General features: G+C 37.7%; 2 protein-coding genes across 2 annotated transcripts in view; one reads left to right on the top strand and one right to left on the bottom strand.

Moving 5' to 3' along the window:
- The first annotated feature begins 315 nt into the window (after nucleotides 1-315).
- LOC150099718 (late histone H2B.L4-like) lies at nucleotides 316-735 on the top strand. The gene has a single exon (XM_090403482.1). The coding sequence runs from the start codon at nucleotides 316-318 to the stop codon at nucleotides 733-735; it is 420 nt and encodes a 139-aa protein (XP_090259608.1).
- A 9,705-nt stretch (nucleotides 736-10,440) lies between these two features.
- Nucleotides 10,441-25,745, bottom strand: part of LOC150099717 (acetyl-coenzyme A synthetase, cytoplasmic-like) — a 109,866-nt gene continuing 94,561 nt past the window's right edge. The window contains exons 15-16 of the mRNA XM_090404526.1: nucleotides 18,613-18,658; nucleotides 10,441-10,860 (exon numbers count right to left, since the gene is read on the bottom strand). Coding sequence (XP_090260652.1) covers nucleotides 10,649-10,860; nucleotides 18,613-18,658 — 258 coding nt within the window. The 3' untranslated portion in view covers nucleotides 10,441-10,648. The remainder of the gene's footprint in view (nucleotides 10,861-18,612; nucleotides 18,659-25,745) is intronic.

Genomic DNA, 25,745 nt, shown 5'->3' with positions numbered 1-25,745 from the left:
TCTTTTTCAAAACTCGAATTTAAATCTGAAATAAATGCAATATTCAAAATAAAAGTCATATTTAAAAAAAAAAGTCATATTTCTCGAAAATAAACATTTTTATCATGAATTAGAATGAGTAATTATATTTTTAAAGAATCAAGCAATGAAATAAGCTAGAACATCGCAGCTTTCAAACACGTCCTCTTGTCATTTCAATCCGTCTTTTATACATAAATTAAAGCGTTTTTTTTTTTTTCTGAGATTTCTGATTGCGTTGGTTAGCGTGTTTACGTTTATATATTTATTATTAGTCTTGAGTTTTGAATTAGCGTGATGCCGTCTAAAATGAGCGGAAGTAGTACTGGTAGCAGTAGCAGCAGCAGCAGCGTTGGTGGTAAATCTAAGAAAGCTATGAAATCGAAAATAGCCGGTGGAGCTAGTAATGCATCAAGCAAGAAGATCGGAAAAAAGAAGAGGAAGGAGACGTTCGGTGTCTACATCTATAAAGTTCTGAAGCAGGTTCATCCCGATACTGGCATTTCTGGGAAAGCTATGAACATCATGAACAGTTTTGTTATGGATTTGTTTGAACGGTTTGCTGGTGAAGCCGGACGTTTAGTCCGTTACAGTAAAAAAAATACGCTGAGTAGTCGCGAAGTCCAAACATCAGTTCGTTTGTTATTACCTGGAGAATTGGCAAAGCATGCAGTCTCAGAAGGAACGAAGGCAGTTACAAAGTATACCAGCAGCTAAGCTACTAACTTAGAAAAAAAGGCCCTTTTCAGGGCCACCCCAAATTTTGATAAAGGGATATCAGATCGTATTTTAATCTCGTAATCGAGACCTAAGGTAAGAAATAGCAGTAAGCCATGTAATTATCATAAATTCTTAACGTTGCAACCTTCGTATTTACAACTATCATAAATTGCTTAGTTTCCTTCATTAATTACGAGAAATAATTTTATGTATTTAATTATGATAATTAGAACATAAAATCAGAAGAGTATTTGAGAAAACTTGCGAATGAATCAGCGAAACATTTTAAAAATTCGCAATAAGGGAAACGTAAAGTAATTATTTGATTACAAAAAGAGAACGGAGCGAATTCATTTAAGAAGTAAAATCATGAACCATTTCTAAAAGCTGAAGAAACATACAATGTGTAGCAAAGTATTGTATTACGAAAACAGTATGACGATTTTAGTAATTTAATTTTCACTCTAGCCTTCTAAGCAGCTGTGATATTAAGTGTGCACAAGGATCAACTTTATTTCCTAGTCTCCCGCCTTAACACTTAACATTTGTGGCTGGATGGACCTCAATCCCTTCATCTCTATGAAAAATGGCTTAAATTAATGAGAATTTACCTACTGATAACTTCTGTGGCTTGATGGACCTCAATCCCATGGATTACCATCCCTTCAATCTCTATGAAAGTGGCTTAAATTAATGAGAATTTATCGAGCACCTGGCTCACCCATTTTAGGGCAGTGTGGGAACGTCTGTACCGATGAGCAGAGTCGCTTTCGGACGCTTGTGTTTCCACCTATCGTTTTCATCGTAGTTAGATGACTCTCGAATGAGTTGATTGGGATGACTAGCTGCTTTAGTGAAATATGTAATGGCAGTATCACGGAGGAACTTGTGAATATCAGGAATGGCAGCGTCTCGGTGGAGCAGAGTATTCCTGACAAACCACGGAGCATTAAATATCATACGGAGACATTTGTTCTGGATGACCTGAAGCTTTTTGATGTTGCCAGGGGAGGTGTGACCCCAAGTCGGTGACCCATAAGTCAATGTGGGTCTGATGATTGCTTTATAGATTCGTAGTTTTCAGTGCTGATACGGCTTCTTCGGTTGAGAAGAGAGTAAAGTTGCATAATTGCGGAGTTTGACTTGCTGCAGGCATAATCGATGTGAGATTTGAAGTTGAGATGGTTATCTAGTTGAATACCTAAATATTTGGTGCTGGATTTCCATGGAATAGTTGTGTTGAAAAGTTTGACTTCTCCGTAGTGGGATGCCTTCCGTCTTGTGTGAAGAGAATGGCAGTACTTTTATCGGCATTCACAGCTATTCTCCATTTCCTGAGCCATTTCTTCAGGTTTGTTGCTGCGGTCTGCAAGCGCTGTGTAGCTAAGTTCGGCCTGAGAGATCTACTCAAAATTGCCATGTCATCAGCATAGCAAGCTGTGGTGGTTGATGTCGTGTTAGGGGCGTCAGCAACGAAGATGTTAAAAAGCAGCGGAGAGAGCAACGAGCCTTGAGGAACACCTGCAGTGATTCTTTTCAAAGAGGATTCGAGTTCTCTCAACTTGACCTGGAATTTCCGGTTTTTTAGAAAGGAGTCGATAAGTTTGATAAGATAGAGCGAAACTTTGGCCATAAATAATTTATAGATGAGGCTTTTTTGTGCCAAACCTTATTAAAGGCTTTTGCTACATCCAGAAAAAACAGCTCCTCTATGTTGTCGCCAATTGAATCCAGTGGTGATAAATTCGACTAGTCTATGAACTTGTTGTGTAGAACTGTGGCCGGTTCGAAACCCAAACTGCTCTTTCGGTATTTTGTTGTTATTGTTCACCACATCTTGAAGTCGATTGAGGATGATTTTTTCTGCAATCTTTCCCAAGCATGAAAGGAGACTGATGGGTCTGTAACTTTGCGGTAACTGAGGCGCTTTTCCCGGCTTATGAATGAGGATTATATCTGCTTGTTTCCATCGGGTTGGAAAATAGTTTAGTCTGAATATTGCATTTATGATTGCTACCAAGTGCATGACAGCTTTGTGCGGAAGGGCCTTGATTGTTTTGTTGTTAATTTCATCTGGGCCCCTGGCCCAGATAAAATTAATTTTTTGATTTTTTGTTAAGCTTCCTAATGATTGAATAGACCTCTTTAGGCGAAGTGGGACAGATATTTTCACAGTTGTTAGGCTGCTGGAGCGCAGTACGGACTCGACGGTGAATTTTCTCTATGAAGCCCAAATCCGCATACGCATAATTAGGACTGCACTGAAGTTGAAGAGCTTCAGCGAGGGCTTCTGCCTTTTCATCGTCCCTATAAACTATACCCCTTTCTCCGTGAATGGAATGGATATTGGGACAGTCCGTACGGATAGCCTTTGCCAACTTCACACAAGGAGTTATCTTCAGTTTTCAGGGAACAAATTTTTCTTTCCAATTGTAGATTTCTGTGATCTTTCAGTGCACAGTGAAGTAAGTTTGATGCTCTGTTCAGATCTTCGATATCTTGAGGAGATAGCGTGTTATAAAAGCGACGTCTGATTTTATTTTTGTTATTGATTAGAGCAAGGATTTCTTCTGGAAGTAGATTTACTTGAGCTGAAGTGGAAATAGAAGAGGCTGCAGTTAAGCTAGTTTGAATTTTTCTTTCCAGGTTGTTGACTGCTGCGTCAATTTCTTCATAGGTGGAGATATTCGGCACTGAATCCATGATAGTGTTGATTGTAGCCTTGAATTTTGTGAAATTAGTAAATGACTGACTGGGAATAAGTTCCGGATCCTCTCCCATTTTTAGAAGTACTGGGTTGTGGTCCAAACTGAGGTCGTTAACTACTTGCAGCTGGAATTGATGAGATGTGTTTTTGAATATGGCTATAGCTAATACATCAGGCCTGCTATGTGTTCCATAGTGTGTTGGTTCAATCGGACCTGCGATGATAATATTTCTCAGCTTAGCAAAATTTGAAAGGATTTTTCCGTTATAATTGGTACACCTGCTATTCCATAAGGGATGTTTTGAGTTTAGATCATCTGCTACTATTGTTGCTTCCGTAGTGTCAAGCAGCTGAGAAAGATCAGAGGATAGTAGAGCTCTGCCTGGAGGGTTATAAACAGAATATATTTTTAAGTTGCCTGCATTAACGGTGTAAATTTCTATGCCAGTGTTTTCCAGATTAGTTGTAGGAATCTTTTTTATCTCATTATAACGGATGTTTTTCTTGATAAAGAGTGCAGTACCTCCACCTCTGGCATTAGGTATATCATTTCTAATTAACGAGTAATTTCTTAGCTTGGGATTATCACAGGGCCGCAGATGGGTCTCATTAACTAACAGGATATCAATTCTGTAGTGGGTAGCAAATTCTTGGAGTTCTAGAATGTTGGTGCTGAGTTCATTAGCATTCCAGAATGCAACTTGTATAGAATTTATTGTGATGGCCGAATTATCCATTAATCATCGAGAATATGACTTGGGTATTTTTGAGAAATCTGTTTGTGTCAGCCTGGTTTGGATTTCATTTGCTAAAAGCTGATAGCATTTCTCCCAAAGTGGCAGCAAACATTGTAGCAGAGTTTTGGCTGCTTGGTGTGGTTTCTGCCGATTTGTTGCATGAGGAAACTACAGAGGCATATGATTTATCAGGTGTAATATTCCGCACTTTAACTTCCGATTTAAGGTGTGGGACTCGCTTCTGAGTGGGCAGGGTTACTGTCTCCCTAGTCCTTGTCAGGTTAGATGGGTGGAGTGAACAGCCCTTGTAATTAGCTGGATTTGGGCCTCCACAGTTGGCACACTTAGCAAGAGTGGTTCTTGGTTTGGCACATCTGTGCGAGGGATGATTATTTCCGCACTTCACACATTTGTATTCTGCCTTACAAAGTTTCTGCGCATGACCATACTTTTGACAGCGATGGCATTGTCCGGCGGATGTCTTACTTCTGAGGGGTTCAGTCTTGATAACAAATTTACAGACAGTTTTAAGGTCATAAATCTCTCGTTGATCTTTACTGATCTCCACCAAGACCAGAGGCATGGGCCGGTTATCCGCTCTGTACATGCGTGATATTTTTATTGGTGTTAATCCTTGAGATTTGAGATCAGTGGCTATTTCTTCAGATGGTATGGTTTCTATCAAACCTCTGATGACCACCTTGAGGTTTTTTTCACTTTTAAGTTGAAAAGTGTAATATGGGACTTTAAATTCATCTAAATGTCTGGTGAGCAGGCGGTAGTCCGATGCACTTTCAGGCTGAATCCGGACTCCTTCATCGGTGTTCTTTGCTAAGTTGAATTTAATGTTCTTGTTTTTCATCAACTCAGTGATTGGTGACCATTTTTCTTTAGATCGTAAGATCACTGGTGGAATTCGAATTCTCTCTTTAGACTGAGTTACTGTATTCGTCTCTATTAGTCTTTCAGTTTGTGCTGTAGTATCCATTGGTGTTGCTCTCTCTGAGGTCTGAGGCAGCATTTCAGGTTCTAGAGACTCCTTCTTTCGCTTCTTCCTACTGACTACTTGGAAGTCGTCATTATCCTTTAGTTTGTGAATATCAGCTGATGTGGCATTTTCTTTTCTGGAATCTTAAAGAGGGTCAGGGATTGACAGTCCTCTGATTCAACCTCTTTATTTGGTGAATTGCTACCTTTCTGGCCATTTCCTTTGCAGCAGGCCTTCACATGTTTGAAGATTGCCAATAGCTGCTTGAAGTCGAGCTCATCATATGGGGAGTCCATAATTTGGCCTGAGAGAAAATAGCGGTTTTCGGGTTTCTCGAGTAATCCTGTAGACTGAGAGTCCACTAGCTAATCCCGTAGACAGCTTAGAGTAAGCGTCTACCAGCAAAAAGTTAGTTTATTATAGGTGACTATCCTAAAAACAAGGAAAAAGGAATTTCGGGAACTTACTTGGACACAGTGCAGAGACCTACCTCCCTAAAATACCATTCATCCACCACTGGTCCTCATTGCGGGTGGGGCCTGCCGGCCATCAGACCTCTGCATATTTCATACAGAGGGGGAGATAGTAGGTCTCGAACTGTGTTGGTTCCAGTGCAACGCGAGCTTCCCGAAAAACCTGATATAAAATTCAACTAGGCAGAGTCTAAAGGAATACATCCGATCACAATGAATCACGCCACGCCAATCTCTCGACGCAAAAATTTTTCTAGTCTCCCGCCCCCTTTCTTGCAATATATATATATTGTCTAAATAAAAAATTGAAGCAATATAAAAATACTCTCTAAATGTTTCATAAAGGGAGGGTTTCTAGAACGCTGTAATATGGACTTTAATGACTACGCATTATAAGCCTCGAAAATACATACCATAGGTTTTTCATGGCTATATGTTTTGTACTTTTATATCATATAGTACTTTTTTTTTGTATTTTTCTATCATACAAAACACTATTACACTAACTGATTTCGAAAGAAATAAGAGTTGTTAGGTCATCGTTATTAATCATCAAATCTTCAAAAAGCTAAAAGACCTGCTGGGAGACTTCTGTGTATACTCGTTTCTACAGAGATATAGCCAAACTTAAATTAATTTACGTTAGTCAAAATTATAGTATCACTTTCCTTTTCGAAACAAAAATTAATTAAATATGTATGGCATTCTGCGATACATCGCACAAAAGGTCGCCGTTGTCCCTATATTATTATATTATACTATGGGGGCTCCGTCCTCCTGACGCCTACGGCGCCCGAGTTCCGGACTGGTAGGCCGGTTCTCTTTGAATTCTTTTTCGCTTTTTAGTCACCAACTTGGTTACTCGAAAGGGGGGATACCTCCACCCCCCCCGGCGCATACGCATATTTATTCCTCTGTATAAGGCGTGGATATGTCCTCATCTGGATTACTGTGCTCTGGTGTGGTCACCTGGTTTCCTTGGAGATGAGAAAGATTCAGAGGCGAGTAACCAAGTTGGTGACTGGTGTATGGAATGCTCCCTACATTGATAGCCTAAGACTCTGTAGGTTACTTGATAGGCAGTGAAGAAAGGATATGATAGAAACATTTAAATTACCAAAAGATTTTTATAGGATTAATGAAGGGGAAATATTTTAGCAGTGGGATAGTTGTGGAGGAACAAGAGGCCATCCCTGGAAATTAAGTAAGAGTGTGGTTAACAATAGTGTGAGGACTAGAGTTTTCGCTTGGAGAGTGAATGAATGGAATGCGTTGCCAGAATCAGTTGTGAATGAGTTCAAGAAAGGGTATGATAGATATCGTGTGGATAGTTTGAGTCTTCCGCGATGAGTCTTCTGACTTCATGGAGATGCCCGGATAATAATAATAATAATAATAATAATAATAATCCCCTTTTCTGTAGAGTTGTTGCTTGATTATGGGTAGTTTGTCGTCCTTGGGTGCAGGGGAGCTGTAAAATTAGGTAAAATCATACTTTTAATATCATTTCCATAACATTTAATTTTTCTAATATATCGACTTAAGTATATCACTAATTCACTTTACTCCTATCATACTTGTCTTTCTATACTCTGGAATACACTGCATTCCATCAGCGCTATTTTCAAATTGTTCGTAACCAGGTTTCAAGTTCTATTGTATTCTCGTTTTACTGTATCCATTTTCCTCTTAAATGCCTCACTTCATTAGATTTCCTCAATTCACCTTCTGCCATAATCATTCATTCTGTAATTTCACATCTGAAGTCATTTACCTTATCTTGTACATGCCTAAATACTTCTCAAGTCGCAAAAAAGTCTCATTCTTTTTCGCTATCTTCAAATCCTACACGCACTTGATCTTTGTGTTACTTCTTTTATATATTCAGTAATTATTTCTTGATACTAAAATTTCCCTTTCCTGTAGCCTAACTTAAAAGTTTTACCCTCCTTCAGGTTCCTTTATAATTTCAATAGGATTCACTAAACACAATTGGCTAAGCTCTTCTTCTACGCTTGCAGAATGTAGCAGCTATGCCACTATCCTTCCTGTATCCTGTATTTCTGTCCTCGAAATTAAATGACAAACATAAAACCTCAAGTGCCTTGTAATAAATTAAACTAACTTCACCTTACAACAGCATACTTATACTTCTCTCCATTATACGCTAAACAGCCTCAAACACGCAGTCCCCCGCTTATGTCATCGGTTTTTCATGAACTCAAATCATCCATAAGTATTAACAACCCCCCCCCCTCTCAATTTGTCGTCCCTGCTTTTCTGGAAAATTTTTAAGTGTTTGTATTTATATCCGCAGTACACTGTCCTCTTTCAACCATGTTTCTCATCTACTAATCGATGCTAATCAAAGTTGGAAATTTCTCACATATTCATATTTTATAACATTCAAGTGACTTTCACCATTGCAATATTTAAGTGTTGCTATTACTGGTTAATAGTTTTTAATGCAAAAAATGTTTATTGTAACAGAAAGTAACAGTAAAAGACCCGATTGAATCCTCTTGATGAAAATCATAAATCCAATTCGTCTACGTTTTATTAAAATATATTCAGAAGTACTTGGAATTAGCTTCGAAATATTTTAAAATCTAGCCTTATTTGCCGGAATTGTAATCAAAATCATTAATAGTCCCATAATGACCGAATGAGACATTTGCATTCTTTTTGTGTTACCATTCTTAAAGCACCATCTAATAACTGCCTTCATTAATGAGCTAAAAAAGCTTTTCTGACACTTCTTGATCGATGGATTTGGGAAGAAAGTGGACAGCAACAAGAATGAATTGTTAGTTGTATGCGAAAATATAAAAGCACGCTATCGTCTTGGTAATAATAAGCTTCCGGGGAACTACACTAGTTCATCCCCCCCCTCCCATTCGCTCTTTGAGTTCACAATATGACTAATTGTTAGGCGTTCAAGTTACTGACTTTTCTAACACCGAATGAAAAATAGAGGTAGCAGCGCATGACTGACCATGTGACGTTCTTTTGAGTGTTGTGAATCGCTTCCTTGAATTAAGTTACGAATAAAAGAGCTCGAGCCTAAACAAATAACTCAATTATATCTAAAGCACTGTTTTTTCGTAATACGTTAATTATTACCGAATATGTATCAGTATAATTACTGAAGATTTGTTTAAAAAATCTTGATAGAAAGTATTCAAACTTCTTCTTTGTAATATTTTTTTTAATATTATACTTGTAGGCTCTTTTCTTTATTATTTATAGAACTTTATAGTTTACTTTTAATGTAGTGGCTAATCTTGTAGTATATTAGTACCGCGGATGGGCTAAGGATTTTAACTGCATGTAATTTTTTTTATATACATATTTTTACATAATCGCGAAACCGTGTTTTAGAGTCCACAGGGGACTTCTTAATCCACTTTACGACTCCAATAACCAGGGCAATGGTCTCACACTGAACGATTAAATTTATCTCCCACCCAAAGACAAACAGATATCCGTGCCATAGTGGGATCTATACTCGCAGCTTCTTAGCTGGACGATGGAGACTCTAAACACCCGGCCAACCGGCAACGTTGTCTACTGAGTTATTTAAGCTTTCAATTTAATCAGCACATTGTACTTGTCATATTAATGTAAAAGTTATGCGATTAGTACTCCGTACAACATGGAAATGTTTATTTGTCAAAAGGAAAGTTACCAGATTTATAAATATAGTTCTAAGCTACTTAAAAAAAAAATCGAATACGTCGTTGATGAAAGTTGACAATATTAAATGGATAAGAATCCTATGTTTTTATATAGCCAGTAAGTTCTTATCCATTTAATATCTATTCTATTGCCAGAAAACTAGCCTTTTGGCTTTTTATTTTAATTACGAAAGTTGACAATTTCAGAATTTCGCAAATGTAGGCGGATTCTGGAATTACTTGGGCCCAGACTAAAGGATAAGAGAAAATTTTAAGTAACTAGAACTTGGACGAGAATACTATATAACAGGGGGTGGGCAAGTTCTTCGGTGACGCTTTACATTACTGGCTTTAAAGTCGCTGATGGTTGTAAGACAGATAATACAAAGAACCTTTTCACTCTTAACAGTAAAAGCAAAATTGTCCTCCCATTCTTGGTTAAACATTCTCATTTCTTGTTCGCATTTCCATTTTATACTCTTCTGTTGCTCCGTTATTTTAAACAAGGAATTTATAACTTTCACTAAAATCAATCTTAATTTTGAATCTAGTCGGCGACTAGAGAAGATTTTTCTAAGCTTTTTTCGACCGGTTCCCGAGTTAGTCGATCTCTGACACGGGCAAGCGGGTTTTTTTCTCCCGGAAACTCGGGTTTTTCTTCCCATAAACTCAAAAAAATCGACCGTAGAGCCCACATTATTTCAGACATTAAATGCTATTCATATTGTGTTAGGGGCCGCAAGATGGCGGCACTTGTTGAGTCGTCTCTCTTCACTGCGTTCTGCTTAAATAGTGATAGCCTTGGGCTAGCTATCTCTGATTGGGTACCAGTGGAGATTAAACTGCCCACTCAGTCTCCAAAAAGTTAGGGCTAAAACGGCCTCGCCTACTCCCTATGCGGGAATAAAAAGGCGTTAGCTGATTTTTTTAAAACAGAAAACAATACTATTATTGGCAGTAGATGGCGGTGTAATTCATGGACTGTTGCATAGAAAGTATTACATTTTTTTTAAAAACAGACTTTTAAAAATTGTGTTTTTATCAACGTTTTTTATTTCAAAATCATGTCTCCTTTTTATTTATATTATAATTTATATACAGTATAAATATGACAATTAGTGCACAAGCGTAACAATAAGTAGTATTTATATTTTAATGTATTTAGATTATTATCAACTCTAACCAGAGTTGTATTTATTTATTTATAATTATTTTTTTGTATTTCTTAGGAACTTGTGGGAATACGGCTACTCCTATGTATTTCTATGGAAAAATAATATATTTTCACGTCTTCAAGAAATCTGAAACAGTGTACAAAAAGAAAAGTGTTAATATGATGTTTGGATCCCGTTAGGATGAGAATTCAGAAGTTCGTCTATTACTGATGGATTACATAAGGTACTCAGATCTCCAAGAATCTTCTCTTTTCTGGCAATGAATCTCAACACACGTCTCATAGTCTTCCCAGACCTTGTCTTGGGTAGACCGAGAGCCCAATGAAAATACTGAGGCACAGCGAATGAGCCTATAATAGACGTAACTGGAACAGACAATATTAAAACATTTCAAGTTTTTTTTCATTTGTTTTACGTATTTATAGTTCAATATTCATACGTTTACATAATCATACACAATATATAAAGTGTTTTCAATGAAATTTAAAAAAAAAAAAAGTAAAAATGCAAATTACTAAAATATAGAGCCGAAAGGCTTCGTATTGGCATAAGTGGAACATTTAAATGGAGGATATTATGGATCCAGCAATATTTTATAGCCAAACTATAAAAAGAAACATAAAAGTTTCAGAAATTTATTAGAGAGAGATTATGAGAATATAATCTTCAACATTGGAGTTGCCTTGGTCGACGTCTGCATCAGATGATCATATAAAAAAAATAATAATAATAATAAGATAATCATGATAGGTATGTAGTTACGGTGTGACTGATGGCAGTCACACAATACTACACAGTCTGTATTATATTGTGTAGTATTGTGTGACTGCTATCAGTGAGCCTTTTGACGCAATGCTGGAGGAATAAGAATTGTAATAAGAATACTGAGAATAATGCTTAGTGTGGATTCCTGCTCTGTCTTGAGCTTCATGGAGATACCCATTTAACAGCAAAGACAACAATAACAATCGAGTAAGGAATAAGACTTAATCGGATTCAAGCCACAAGAATTATATCGAAATCCCATTCAGATACAGACACAGCTAAGGAAGATAAAAGATTTTTATGTTATTAACTAATATAGAAAAACCTTTTGTTTATACTTGGAAAATATCAATGCATTATACTTAGAATAAATTTGCACATTATATACGAATAATATTCATTATGGTGGTACGTATATACAGGGGCGGCTCGTGCATAACCACTGCGGAACTGCAGCACCCCCAATTTTTCTCGATGTATAAATATATTTATTAATTTGTTTATATTTGCTTGTAATATTTAATTGTATCATCAACAATCCTATACAATTCTCTTATTTTGTATAAAAAATAATAAAAATCCATCTTGTAACACTTACGAAGGCGAAGGACACACTAGCAGCACTGTTTTTACCACAGTATCATATTGCTAGTATTTGCTACGCGCGCAAGCATATGCACGTCACAGTGAGATGCCATCTATTATCGTAATGCGCCACTGTCCGTCGCGCAGTTCCACTGTTGTTTATATGCAGTTTGCACCAGTAGTAGAGTGTTCGTAGTGCTTATCGTGTTTACTCCGTTGATCCCGTGATCAACAAAGAAAAACTTGAAACTGAACTTCGAATATTCTATAGAAAATTCGACACGCATGATTATTGTAAATTAACTGACTTGTTAAAATTAATAACAGAAAATAATTTATATTGTGTTCTTAGTGAAATTACTGCATTGATAAAAATTCTCTTGTCAATTCCTATGACTACATCAGAGCCCGAACGCTTTATGAACATTAAAGAGAATAAAAACATTTCTTAGGAGCACTATGAATCAGGATAGGTTAAATGCACTTGCGATGATTTCAACGGAGAAAAAATTCTTCAACAGTCACACAAACATCAAGGAAAAAGTTATTGACCCTTTCACTCAAAACAAGAAGAATGGGTTTTATTTTTAAGTAAGTTTGAATTATACTAAACTGTATAATTTTATCGATAATAAACAATATTTTTTCATAGTTATTTATTTTTATAATTTTTATCATAATTTTGATATTTTATCCAAACACGTATACACTGTATATTTCGAAAGTTGCAGCACCCCCACGATTTCAAGCCACGAGCCGCCACTGCGTATATACCAAATAATTATGTTGGAAATACTACTTTATGACATAAGGAGTGAAGCGAAAGCTTTTCATATTGCCGGCTATCTTCAGAGAAACTGTGAGTGGAGAAAGTTTATGAGCTAATTGCTCGCCCTGAGTGGGCTAGGAGATTAATCCTCAGTGTTGGGGGTTGAGGATGACTTTAGGTCTTTTGTGCTTAGAATAGTCCATTGCATCATAATCAGCAGTTGGATCAGTCTGTTAGGGTGCACAGTTGCTTTTGAGAAGAATTTGGTTGCTGTAGTCTGCATGGCATGAAAGTATAAATATAGGGGACCTCCGTGTCCCGGTGCAGTTGGACAGGGATGAACCATGGGGCACCCAGGATCATTCTGAGACATTTATTCTGGATACATTGTAATTTGAGAATATTAGTATTTGAAGTATGACTCCAGGCCAGTGAAGCGTAGGTGAGTATTGGATGCTGGAAATACATGGAATGAAAAGTGCTTAATACTTAACCAATCTTAGGGTACTCAGGAAGGAATGCTGCCTTTTATCGGTTGTCAACTTTGGGAAAGTTAAAGGTTTAAAAAAAAATAATAAAAAGTGCGATTTTGTTCTCTGTGATATAAAAATACATGTTTTTTATTCATACACAAATCCATAATTCCAATGTGTTTTGGTGTGCAACACTGCGCAGAATCGTAGCTAAGAATGTATTTTTCAGAGTAAGCCCATGACAACTCAACTATTGCAATATAGACGTCAAAATGCAAACGAATCTAATGTTTTTGTACGCTGTTGCTAATGATTTTACGCCCAATATTTGCCCATAAGGAATATATATTTATTTTAATGTCGGGACATGAGGCAATGAACAGAAAATTCTCAAAACTTTTCGAAACAGATAACAAAGAGAGACAGAGAAATTTAATTGTGGAAAGTGTGTTTATTTGTATCAATTTATGAGTATTGAAAAAGGGGAAAAAAACTTTTTTTTATGATGGACTCACACTTCTTTGTGAAATAAAACAACAAGATTTCCACATAACTCATAACTGGATTGGCCTGAATTTTTTTTCCTATTTACGTTTATTCATAATACAGTCTTTGTTCATCCAAAATGATCCGAGTACTCAATTTGCGAACGTGTTCTGTTACCCAGAAATCTGTGTTGCCTTGGAGCTCAATTTCAGAGGTGTAGCTGGGGGGAGCCCTCCCCGGGCGACACTTTGAATCTTTTTGAACTTTTACAGTTAATTCTAAAATACAGTCTCGAGGACTCAGTTCGAAATATATTGTAATACCACTGCAAATTTTACTCACAATTCTTAAGTGTTTCTAGTTGTGAGTGGAGTTTTTCTAAATAAAACTGATTAAGAATTACCTACATTACTATGAAATAAACTTTGCCAATGTCATCGACGGTTTTGCTAACAGAAAAGCAAGAAAAATAACATTTTAGCATGTTGAAATTAAAATTTTACTTCAAAAGTAAACATAGCGTTTTAATTTATTTCCCTATTGTACGTTGTTTTGACGTTTGTTGTAGTATTTTTTGGTGTGTATTGAGAGGGGCGGCAAACTCAAGGACAATCTAGGGCGAAAAAGTTCTAGCTACACCACTGGATATGTTTCAACCCTATCTCTGCAAATGCACAATATTTCCTTAATACAGAATTAAGCAAATATTGTACATTTTCAATAATCTAATGTTTCTTCTTTATAGTGTAATTAAGCTACTTTGGAATAATGAAGTCTCCCACTTAAGTTTGAGCTGAGTAAGCTTTTGATTAACAGAAGTTATTTTAAATAATTTCGTTTTACGTACAAGAAACATGAAGACTGATAGACATAAATATTGATATTCTTGCCATCCAGAAAACTAGACGGCAAGAATATTAATATCAGGGAATAAACAAGCTGTATGATACATATTATTATTATTATTCGTGACACCTCCAAGGAGTCCGAAGACTCTTCGCGGGAGGACACCTAGTGTACAACTCTCCGTCTTTGTGTAGATAGTTTGGGTTTCTCGCAATGAGCCTACTGACTCCATGGATCTACTGACGCCTGTAGAAAAAAAAGTAATAAAAATAATAACATTCACGTTTTATTTTAATTTTGTTCACTGTATCTGAAAAAGCATTTTACTTGAAACGGGGTGAGATTAATTCTTACCATTTTTCACAGTGTGTTTGGTTATTCAATGTTCTTTCTTTTGATAACATAATTTAAAATTGACTTAATATCTATAAAAAATAACATTGTAAGTTATATTTACTTTTCAAATAATATAAAATAGTTTTATTAATTTTAAGAAATTCTTAAAATTAATAAAAAATTAGGAACTTACGTGGACACAGTGGAGAGACCTACCTCCCTAAAATACCATTCATCCACCACTGGTCCTCATTGCAGGTGGGGCCTGTCGGCCATTATACCTCTGCATATTTCATGCAGAGGGGGAGATAGTAGGTCTCGAACTGTGTTAGTTCCAGTGCAATGCGAGCTTCCCGAAAAACCTTATATAAAATTCAACTAGGCAGAGTCTAAAGGAATACGCCCGCTCACAACGACACAATGACTATTCCAATCATGGAGAACACTAACCCAGATCAGAATCACTAGAGAACGTCCGCACTAACCTCAGATCACAAGGCCTAGAGCCAATTAAGATATCGTGCATGTACCGAGCAGACGAGCGTCCCATGCCTCTGGTCTTGGTCGAGATCAGTAAAGACCATAGAGAAATTTACGACCTTAAAATAGTCTGCAGCTTAGTGATCAAGACCGAACCTCTCAGACGAAAGGCTTCGGCTGGTCAATGCCATCGCTGCCAAAAGTATGGACATGCACAAAAGCTATGTAAAGCGGATTACAAGTGCGTCAAGTGCGGTGACAACCATTCCTCGCACACTTGCGTCAAACCACGAACCACGCCCGCTAAGTGTGCGAACTGTGGCGGCCACCCAGCCAACTACAAGGGATGTTCACTCCATCCATCCAACCTGCAGAAGGCTAGAGAGGCACTACCCCACCCAATCAGAAATGAACTACACCAGAAATCAGAACGTGGGCTGTTACTCCCGAGAAATCATACGCATCTGCGGTCTCTACTAGTAACAAACCGGCATCTTGCAACCAAACCTCCACAGCAATCCAAGCTGCTATCTAGGAGAGATGTTAATGGCCTTTAGCAAAACAAATCCCAACCAGGCCGACAACAATAAATTCCTCAAAAACACACAAGTCATCTTCTCCATGATTAATGGATAATATGGTTACCATAACTAACTCAATACAGATTGCTTATTGGAATGCTAACGGACTAAACAACAACCTCCTAGGACTAAAAGAATTTGCTGAAAGATATAAGGTAGATATCCTTTTAGTCAAAGAGACGCATCTTCGGCCTTGCGACAACCCCAAAATAAGGTACTACACACTACTTAGGACAGATAGATTCAATGCCAGAGGGGGCAGAACGGCTATATTTGTTAAAAAAAAAAGCATAAGATACAATGAGATAAAGAAAACAACTACAAACCTGGAAGAAACTGGAATTGAAATGCATACCAACGACACAGGTAGTCTAAAACTATATTCAGTCTACAACCCTCCAGGCAAATTACTCTAATCCTCAGACCTCTCCCAGCTCCTTGACACAAACGAAGCAACAATAGTGGTGGGAGACCTAAACGCAAAACATCCTGCCTGGAACAGTAGAAACACCAATAATAATGGGAAGAGCCTACACAAATTCGCTATCACAAGAAACATCACCCTAGCAGGTCCTGTTGAACCAACACACTACGAACCACTGGGCAAACCTGACGTACTGGATAGAGCCATTTTCAGGAACACCCCACACCAATTCCAGTTATTATTAATGATCTTAGCTCCGACCACAATCCAGTTCTGCTTAGCCTAGGCGGAGAAGCAGAAACCATCTCCGGACAATCCTACGCAAATCTCAAGAAGCTCACCGCAACTCTCTGCAACATCACAGGCCCTGTTCCAGCCATCCCCTCACCCAAAGAAGTAGACATAGCGATCAATAAACTGGAAGGCACAATCCAAACTGGCCTTGTAACAGCCTCCACCGTTACCGCTCCAGCTCAAACTAACCTGTTCCCAGAAGAGATTCTAAAGCTTATCCGCAACAAAAACAGGATTAGACGTCGATACCACGCAACACTATCACCCCCAGGATAAACAAGAGCTTAACAGGGCAACAAAAACCTAGTCCGATATGCAATCAAAGACCATAAGAATCAACTGTGGGAGAGGAAACTAAGCTCCTTAAACACTGTAGATAATTCATTATGGAAAATGACTAAAGCCCTTCGCAGCGATCACCACAACATACAACCAATCCATGGAGAAAGAGGTATAGTCTACCGAGATGATGAAAAATTAGAAGCTTTTGCAGACACCCTGGAGCTGCAATTTCAACCAAACTACACTCATGCGGACTTGCGCTTCATTGAAAAAATCCACAGGCAAGTACGCTATGCACTTCATCATACCACCAGCCATGACAACACAAGCTATACTACACCAAATGAAATATACTAAATCATCAAGAACCTCAATAACAGAAAAGTACCAGGTCCTGATCAGATTTCAAACAAAATTATAAAAGCACTCCCTCATAAAACAATAATACATCTAGTGGCTATCATCAATGCGATGCTAAGACTCAACTACTTCCCCACTCGCTGGAAGCAGGCAGATATAATCCTCATCCACAAACCGGGGGAAGCACCACAGTTCCCCCCGAATTACTGATCTATCAGCCTCTTGTCAGGTTTTGGGAAAATAGCTGAAAAAGTAATACTAAAACGCCTACAAAACGAAACGGACAATCTAGACCTAATCCCAAAAGAACAATTTGGTTTTCGAATTGGTCACTGCACAACTCAACAAATCCACAGACGTATAGAATACTAACTATCGGATTTAATTGGAAACAACATACAGGTGAAATCTTCCTGGATGTGGCGAAAGCCTTCGATAAAGTGTGGAACAAAGGCCTAATCCACAAACTAATAACTGCAAAATACTCACTAAACCTCATCCAAGTCATAGACTCTTACCTGAAAGACCGAAAATTTCAAGTGAAATTCCATGAGCCTGACCTGCATATTTCTGTCTTTCAGGTAAGAATGTATAATTTTTATTAACTTGACTGGCAAGTTAAATTTTACCAGTTTGTAGAGAAGGCCTGGATGCCATACTTCGTCAAACGCCTTCTCTGTGTCGATGAAGATGGCAGCTGTATTGAGTTTCCAGTTAAAACCTTTAGAAATGATTTCTACCAGCCGGAGCACTTGTTGAGAAGTACTATGGCCTTACGGAAGCCGAACTGTTCATTAGGCTAATTTCCTAACTTATCTGTTTCTGCTTGGAATCTTGAGAGGATCACTTTCTCTGTCACCTTTCCGAGGCTGGACAATAGGTTTATGGGTCTGTAGCTTTCGGGAAGGTGAGGATTTTTTCCTGGCTTCTTCAGTGGCATGATGGGGGCTGTTTTCCATGTAGTAGGGAAATGCTGGAATCTAAAGATGGCATTTATAATGCTGACGAGATGGACTATGGCCTTTCTTGGAAGTAGTTTTACTATTCTGTTAGTTATGCCATCCGGTCCTGGAGCTTTTTTACTGTTTAGATGGGAGATGACATTTATCATTTCTGCCGGATTTGTAGGAGTGATATGTTCGGAGTTAACAGTGTTCTGTCTTAAGGTTGTCCTAACATGACGATGAATCTTGTACATAAGGTTGATATTTAGATTTGTGTAAGATGGATTGCACTGAGATTCTAGGTTATCTACTAGTGCTTCGGCTTTCTCTTCATCTTCTCACAAACGGCCTCGTTAAAAATTTCATCACAACAAGCTTTCAGAGAGAGTCGAAATAATTAACACATTCAGTATTTACTTTTATAAAAACCAATTAAAAGTGAGAAACAAAAATCACCAAAAGTGATTTAAAAAAATATATATAAACTCGTACCTTGTGCTTTCAATTTTTTAATTAGCTCATCATCAAATAGGAAACCCTGTGCAGAAAGAAAAAAAAACATTCTAAAAACGATAACGAAACCGGATACAAACATTGATTTGAATAAGAAGTGTCACAGATTATTGATTACATAGAATCTGTTAAAATGAGAATATTCATTTTACACATCGACTAAGTAAACTGTGTTTAGATTTCAGAGAAGTGATTCCATTTGGAACTTGGAATTCTTTGGAAGATGAACAGAGTTCCTTGACTCTTCATCCCTTTATCTGATTTTAGCTTGTGTATGAAGAGGATATTGGGGATATTGAAGCCGCAGTAGCGCAATTGGAAGGACAACGGAACATTGCGCCCTTCGATTGGAAAAGACCTGGGTTCGATTCTCGTGGTGACGAGGGGAATCCTTATATGGGCTTTTTCAGTTGAAGGTGAGTTAGCCGATCTCATATGGTGGTAGCAGTATTTTGTTCTCTCGGAAACTCGGGTTGTTCATCCCGCGTACAGACAAATCGGCCTTCAAAATACACGCAATTTACAGACAAATGATGCTATTGTTGGTGGTGATGGGCGATAGATGGCGTTGATGGTAGTAGTGTCGTAGTTGGAGAATTAAGTAGTAGTGGGATGAGATGTATTTAGTTAAGTAGAGTAGTGTGCCCTCCCACAAGGAGTTCTTGGACTCTCTGGAGGTGTCACGTAGTAATAATAGTAATTTACCTGCTCATTGGGAGCATTGTAAGCTGTACTAGATTTCTGTTGCGATGGAGAATTTCGGTTTTTTTATGTTTGAAACGATCTGAGGGTTTGTAGTCCTCTGCCAGTCGAACTAGCTGATTTGGGTGATTATCCGTGATTGTGAACAATTTTTCTGCAATGCCTGTCATGTCAGTCTTGCAATCTGGAAGGTTGGCTTCTTGGTGTAACTGGAGGTTTCTGATGAACTAAGGGGAATTAATCTTAGGCATTTGTTCTGGATCTTCTGCAATCTGTTGATGTTTCTTTTAGTTGTGTGTCCCCAGATTGGTGAGGCTTAAGTTAGTTGAGGTCTTATCACTGATTTGTAGAGGAGAATTCTATTGTTTATGTTTAGGACGCTGTTCCTATTCAAAAGTGGACATAGCTGTGCTATTGTCTGACTTGCTTTAGTGGAGACACTGTTTATGTGTGTCTTTAAATTTAGGCGTTTATCAAGATGAACTCCTAGATATTTGGTAGCGCTGTGCCAAGGGATGATTTTTTCAAACATTTGTATGTTTGGAAAAATCATCCCTCAATGTTCGGTTCTGCTTTAGTATGGTGAAAAGTACTGCTGAACGTTTTCCTGGGTTGATGGCGATGCGTCATTTGGTGTACCAATTCTGTAATTCGTTGATTGCTCTCTGCAGCTTGTTTGTGGCCAGATGTGGGCGAGGGAGCTGGTTATGCTAATTGTATCATCGGCATAGAGGGCGGTGATGGATGGGGACAACTTGGGGAGATCTGCCATGTATATGGAGAAGAGTAGGAGAGATAGCAGAGAGCCTTGAGGAACTCCTGCCTTGACTCTCCTTTCTGTGGATCTGATTCCGTTGAGTTTTATTTTAAATTTTCTGTTATTCGATTTTCATAAGTAGAACTAGTGGTAATGGGATTCCTACTTGGTGTAGCTTAAAAATTAGACCATGATGCCAAATTCAATCAAATGCTTGTGTTGTGTCCAGGAAGACTGCGCCAGAACATTGGTGCCATTCATACCCTTGGGTGATATTCAACGACTCTGTAAATTTGGCGAGTTGTAGAATGCTGTTTTCTGAATCCGAATTGCTCTTCTTGTAAGACCTTATCTGTCGCCTCTTGATTCCGTCAGTATAGCGCGTCTCGGCTATCTTGCCTACACATGATAGAAGGCTGACAGGCCGATAGTTATATGGAAATTGTGTATTTTTTCCAGGTTTTGGAATTAGGACGACATCCGCAAGCTTCTATCGCTCTGGGAAATAATATAGCCGAAGGATGGAATTAGTGATGGATACCAGATGCATAATCCCTTTATGTGGGAGTAGCTCGAGCGCCTTGTTCGTTATACCATCCGGACCCGGAACTTTTTTGTTGTTTAGTTTTCTTATGATCTCATATATTTCGGTTGGTGACACGGATTTGTTATTGGATTGGAGAGAGACGCGTTTTGAGTTATTTTACGCACTTGGGTGTGGATTTTTCTTATGAAGTTTAAATCTACATTGGTATAATTGAGGCGGCATTGTTTTTCTAAGCTGTCTGCAAACGCTTCTGCTTTTTCCATCACTGCAGGCGACTCTATATTCACCTTGGATTGGAGGAAGCGTGTTATGTTTCGAACAAAGTGATCTCATCATTCTCAACAATGAATGATCCTCTGTGTTTAACTGATGCAGTTTGTTATTCCAAAGTTATTTTCGATGATCCTTTAGAGTTTAGGGCATATCGAACCTGGTTTGTTGCTCTGTTAACTGCCTGCTTATGAGCGGGATCCATAGTTCACTGATATTGTGTTCTTAACCTTTTTTTCTCTCGGATAAGAATTTTTATGTCCTCTGGGAGTTTATTTGGTGGTGCACATTTGGTTATATTTGTTACCTATGATACTGCTGTTAATAATTGCTTTTCAAAGGTTTTCACTGCTTTTTCTATATCTTCAGTGAATGTTATATGCGTATTGGACCAAGATTTTCCTGGATGGTTGAAGGAAGTTGTTTCCAGTTTATAAAGGTGGTGTTGTTTTCTGTTAAATCTTGTATGTTGCCTAGTTGCAATATAATGGGGTTGTGATCAGGACTTAAGTCGTTGACTGCTTGCATTTGATAGCTGTGTGCAATGTTTTTTACTATTGCTATATCAGGTACATCTGAACGGCCGGTTGCTACGTAGTGTGTGGATTTTGTTGGTCCTATTATTGTCATGTTTCGTGTAGTGGTATGTGAATGCAGTAGTCTGCTATTCATATTTGAGTTTCTGCTGTTCCATGTGGAATGTTTAGTGGTCAAATTTCCACCTACGATTACTGCTTTACCTGCGTTTAGTATTTCATCCAGATCTGATTCTAGGAGTTTTTTTATTTGGGGGGTTGTAGGCTGCAAAGATCATACTGCTTGAGTTTTCCATATACATTTCTATTCCTGTTGTTTCTATGTGTTCTTTTTGGGGTTTAGCTACTGCGTTATGTTTAATGTTCCTTTTGACAAAGATGGTGGTGCCTCCTCCTCTTGTGTAGGTCCTGTCTGTGCGGTATGGAATATAATTGTTGATTCTGATCTTGCCACTTGGACGAAGGTGTGTTTCGTTTATGAGAATAATATCTGTTTGGGTTGCTGCTGCGAATTTCTGTAGTTCTTGTATTTTGTTGGGCAGTCCGTTGGCATTCCAGCTAACTATCTGAAGTGAAGTGGGTTTTCTTTTATTCTTATTCATTAAGGATTTCAGCGAACAGTGAGTGTGTGTGCTTTAGGACTATATCCTTTGCTTCTTGACTTGGGTTAGTTTGCCAGAGTTCTGCAAGTATTTCACCTATGCAGCTTGTTATATTGTGGAGGTTAGGTTTCTTGGACTGCTGTGAGTGATTTATTCTTGTCTTTGGGTCTTTTAGGTAGGCTGGTCTTGCTACATTATCGTACGTCCTTCCGTTCGTTGAGGAGAACGTGATTTGTTGGGATGGCGTGCGTTCTTGTGCGGGTCTGCTGCTTTGGAGTTGTGTTTTCTGGTTTTGAGGAAATGCTGTACATCCCCTATAGTTTGATGGGTGTGGACCTCCACAATTTACACACTTTGCTGGTTGTGTGAATGGCTTCTTACATTCTGTTGATGCATGTTTTCCTCCACATTTCACGCAGCAAAATTCAGCCTTACAGCATCGTTGTGCGTGCCCAAATTTTTGGCATCTGTGACATTGAGTTGTAGTTGATTTATGCTTTAATGCCTCTACTTTTATGACTAGATCACAGATGATCTGGAGGTTATAAGTGTGTTTTTGGTCTTTACCGATTTCCACTAGAATTAGGAGGTAGGGTGTTTTATCAGCTCGCCACATTCGGCTGACTTCAATTGGGCTAAATCCCTTGAATTGGAGGTCTGCTGTGACTTCTTCTATCTGTATATTGTTTCAGTCACCCCCCCCCCCATACCACTTTTAGGTTCTCACTGTTGAGTGCAAATGTGCGGTATGGCAGGTTGTTGTTTTCTATGAATTTGGTCATTTGTCTGTAGTGTGACGAATGTTGTCGGCTGTATACGTATTCCTTCTTCCGTGTTAGTAGCTTTCGTGAAGGTTATATCTGAAGGTTTCAGTGCACATGAAACGGATGTCCAGCGCTCTTTGGCCCTTAAGACGACTGGGGTACCCTTTCTTTAGGTTCATTATCTGGTTCTATCTCCGTTACTTTGGGTGCTTCTGCGGTAGAGGAGATTTTTCTCTTGTTTTTGACTATTTGGAATTCTGTGTACGTTTTTTCCAATGATTGCCGGATGCTGTATTGGAATGTAGCATCCTCTAGATTTGGGGAGTGTCCTAATTCTGATTGAGTCAGCGTTATACTTACATCATTGAAATCATCCATTTGTCATCTGTGATTGCTGTAGGGGGGGGGATATATCAAACGGCTTTACTTTCTCTGGCCAGTTGTCGCTTAATAATTTTCCTAGTCTTAGGAATTCTTTATATACCTCTTCGAATATGGTTTCATTTAGAGGTTTTGTCATTGTTGATAAGTGATAATAATCTTGTTAGAATAAAGTTTGAGAAGCGAGTCCTAGAACCAAATGTAAATATCCATCAAATCGATCTACCAGTATAGGAAACAAAAAATTAGGCTTAGTAAATCGCTTTCGTTGCAACTACAGTTTTCTGAAGTATAGTACTTACCTAAAATGTATAAAAAACTTTACATATACAGTCAAATACTTGATCGAACACATCCTTAAAAATTCTAATCATCAAGGATAGTTCACTAAGAAAATTATAAGTCATCAATTCACTATATATAATCATTCAAAAACTTTTAATCAATCACCACGCGCCACACAAACTCACACCAGCTTATCAAGCGATTCCATTACGAGCAAATGAGCCCAAAGTTGAAGATTTATATATGAGAAATTATGGAAAGTTAAATGACTTGTTTAACGGTGCTTTAATTAATTTCTTTTAATTAAGAAAATTATTAGAAAGCGTTAAATTCTAGTAAGCAAATCAAGTCACACAAACCTTTCCTCCTAGTTCATTAGATATTAAATGGATTATGTAGAAATTTAAATACATTAGACTATCAAATAATAAATGGTGCTTGTTTAAAACCTAAGTCGAAAGACCAGATAACCTTTGAAGAATATCGGGGTTATATTGAAAGTTAATGAGTTACATGATTTTAGCATTGATCATCAGAGCACACACACACACACACACACACACACACACACACACACACACACACACACACACACACAAAAAATCCATTGCTCATCGCACAGTCAATTATGAAGAGGGGGGGAAAACCATCAAAAGACTCCTTTTAACTGAGCTGAAAGAATTCGGCAATTAAAAATGAAGATTATAAATGAATGAAGCTATTATTTTGTGCTCACTCCTAAAGACAACATAACAACATTTTGAATGGATTGCTTACAAATCATGCAATGTGGCGGAGTTGGTATCAACGCTTCCCTTTAGCTGGAAACATCTGGATTCGAATATCATCTAGAATACTAATTATCCAATTTTTGAGCTTCTGTTAATAATGGACCGTAGATTGCTGAGGACAATTACCAGCAGATTCTTTCTTTCAGTTCAGTTAAACTGCAGGAAGGAGAACTTAGGTGATTCCTTATTTAAAATCTTCATAAAGTTCATTTGACAAACTGTGAAGTTGAATCGCTCATGGCGGCAGAAGTTAGATTTTATAAAAGCTTTCAGTTTCAAAACTGATTTTTTTTCCGTGTTACCTTATAGATATTATTCTTGTGATCGTTGTCTCCTTTTCAGAAAGGAAGCTGGTCGTAGAAAATACTTTCTAAAAGACTGCTTTTATTCTTATAAAGAAAGCGTTGCTATTCCAGATATCTATTAGGAATATGAGCCTATATTTCTTCCCGAAAGTTGGGTTTTTTCATCCAGAATACAGACAGATCACCGTGAGAACACACATAATTTACAAACAAAAAACTACTGTAGTTGGCGTTTGATAGTAGGAGTGTTCTGATTGGAGAATTAAGTAGTAGGAGACACGGCGAAATGTACATAGAGGAGTAGAGTGGAGTAGAGTAGAATGCCATCCCGCGATGAATCCTTGGATTCCTTGGAGGTCTCATGTAACAGTAATAATAATAATAAGAAGATGAATTATTTTAATTTCCCTGTAATGATTAACTTACTTTATTATTATTAAATTTGTTATAATCAAATCTGTCCCTTTCTCAATTAAAGATTTCTGGACTATCTTTATGATCATTCGGAATTTACCACACTTGTAATATCACTTACTCTCATAAAATTAAATAACAAAATTAATAATAATTAGTTTAGGATCTATTATGCATTTCAAGAACTTATATTCAGTTTAAAATAAGAGCAGTATCCTAACAAAATATATCTAATAATCATTAAGCACAAACATTAAGAGAAAAACAAATAAAAATAGCTAATATACTTAATTTGGAAAAAAAGAGAGAGAGAAAGCTGGAATTATTTTATTTTTCGCTATGTTGCAAAATTGTATGCACATCTGAGTGCTGTAGAAATCTTAATACATCTTTGGAAAGAATACGATTAGGGATGTCGCTCTGTTGGGTAGACTTTGCACTAAATATTGATAATCAGAATGGCAGTCATTTTCTTTAACGAAGTGGGATGTGTTGGTCTAGTCTTCAATCTATTCCTATTAATTCCACAAGCAGTTCATAGGAATTAGAATGAGTCTCTGTACTGGCCAATGTAACCTTTGAATTATCAAGCCGTCCCAATCCTTGCATTATGACATTGCAAATTATGATACTGATTCTCCAATGGGTTCTTTTCGAAGAACTCACACAGAGCAGTCACATATCAGCACGCAAATGTCAAAAAAGACGTTACGTGTTTCAATTTTTGGGCCCTTAACGAAGGAAGGGATACTAGTCCA

Source organism: Typopeltis vanoorti, chromosome 14 (genome assembly GCF_054136105.1).
Source record: "Typopeltis vanoorti isolate ZY-2024b chromosome 14, IOZ_Tvanoo_1.0, whole genome shotgun sequence".
In the NCBI taxonomy this organism is placed as follows: Eukaryota; Metazoa; Arthropoda; class Arachnida; order Uropygi; family Thelyphonidae; genus Typopeltis; species Typopeltis vanoorti.
The sequence above is the reverse complement of the archived record's forward strand: the minus strand, read 5'-3'. Positions and strand labels throughout refer to the sequence as shown.

What these genes read in the sequence shown, in the direction of transcription:
- LOC150099718 (XM_090403482.1), top strand. Translation starts at nt 316, where the DNA reads ATGCCGTCTAAAATGAGCGGAAGTAGTACTGGTAGCAGTAGCAGCAGC.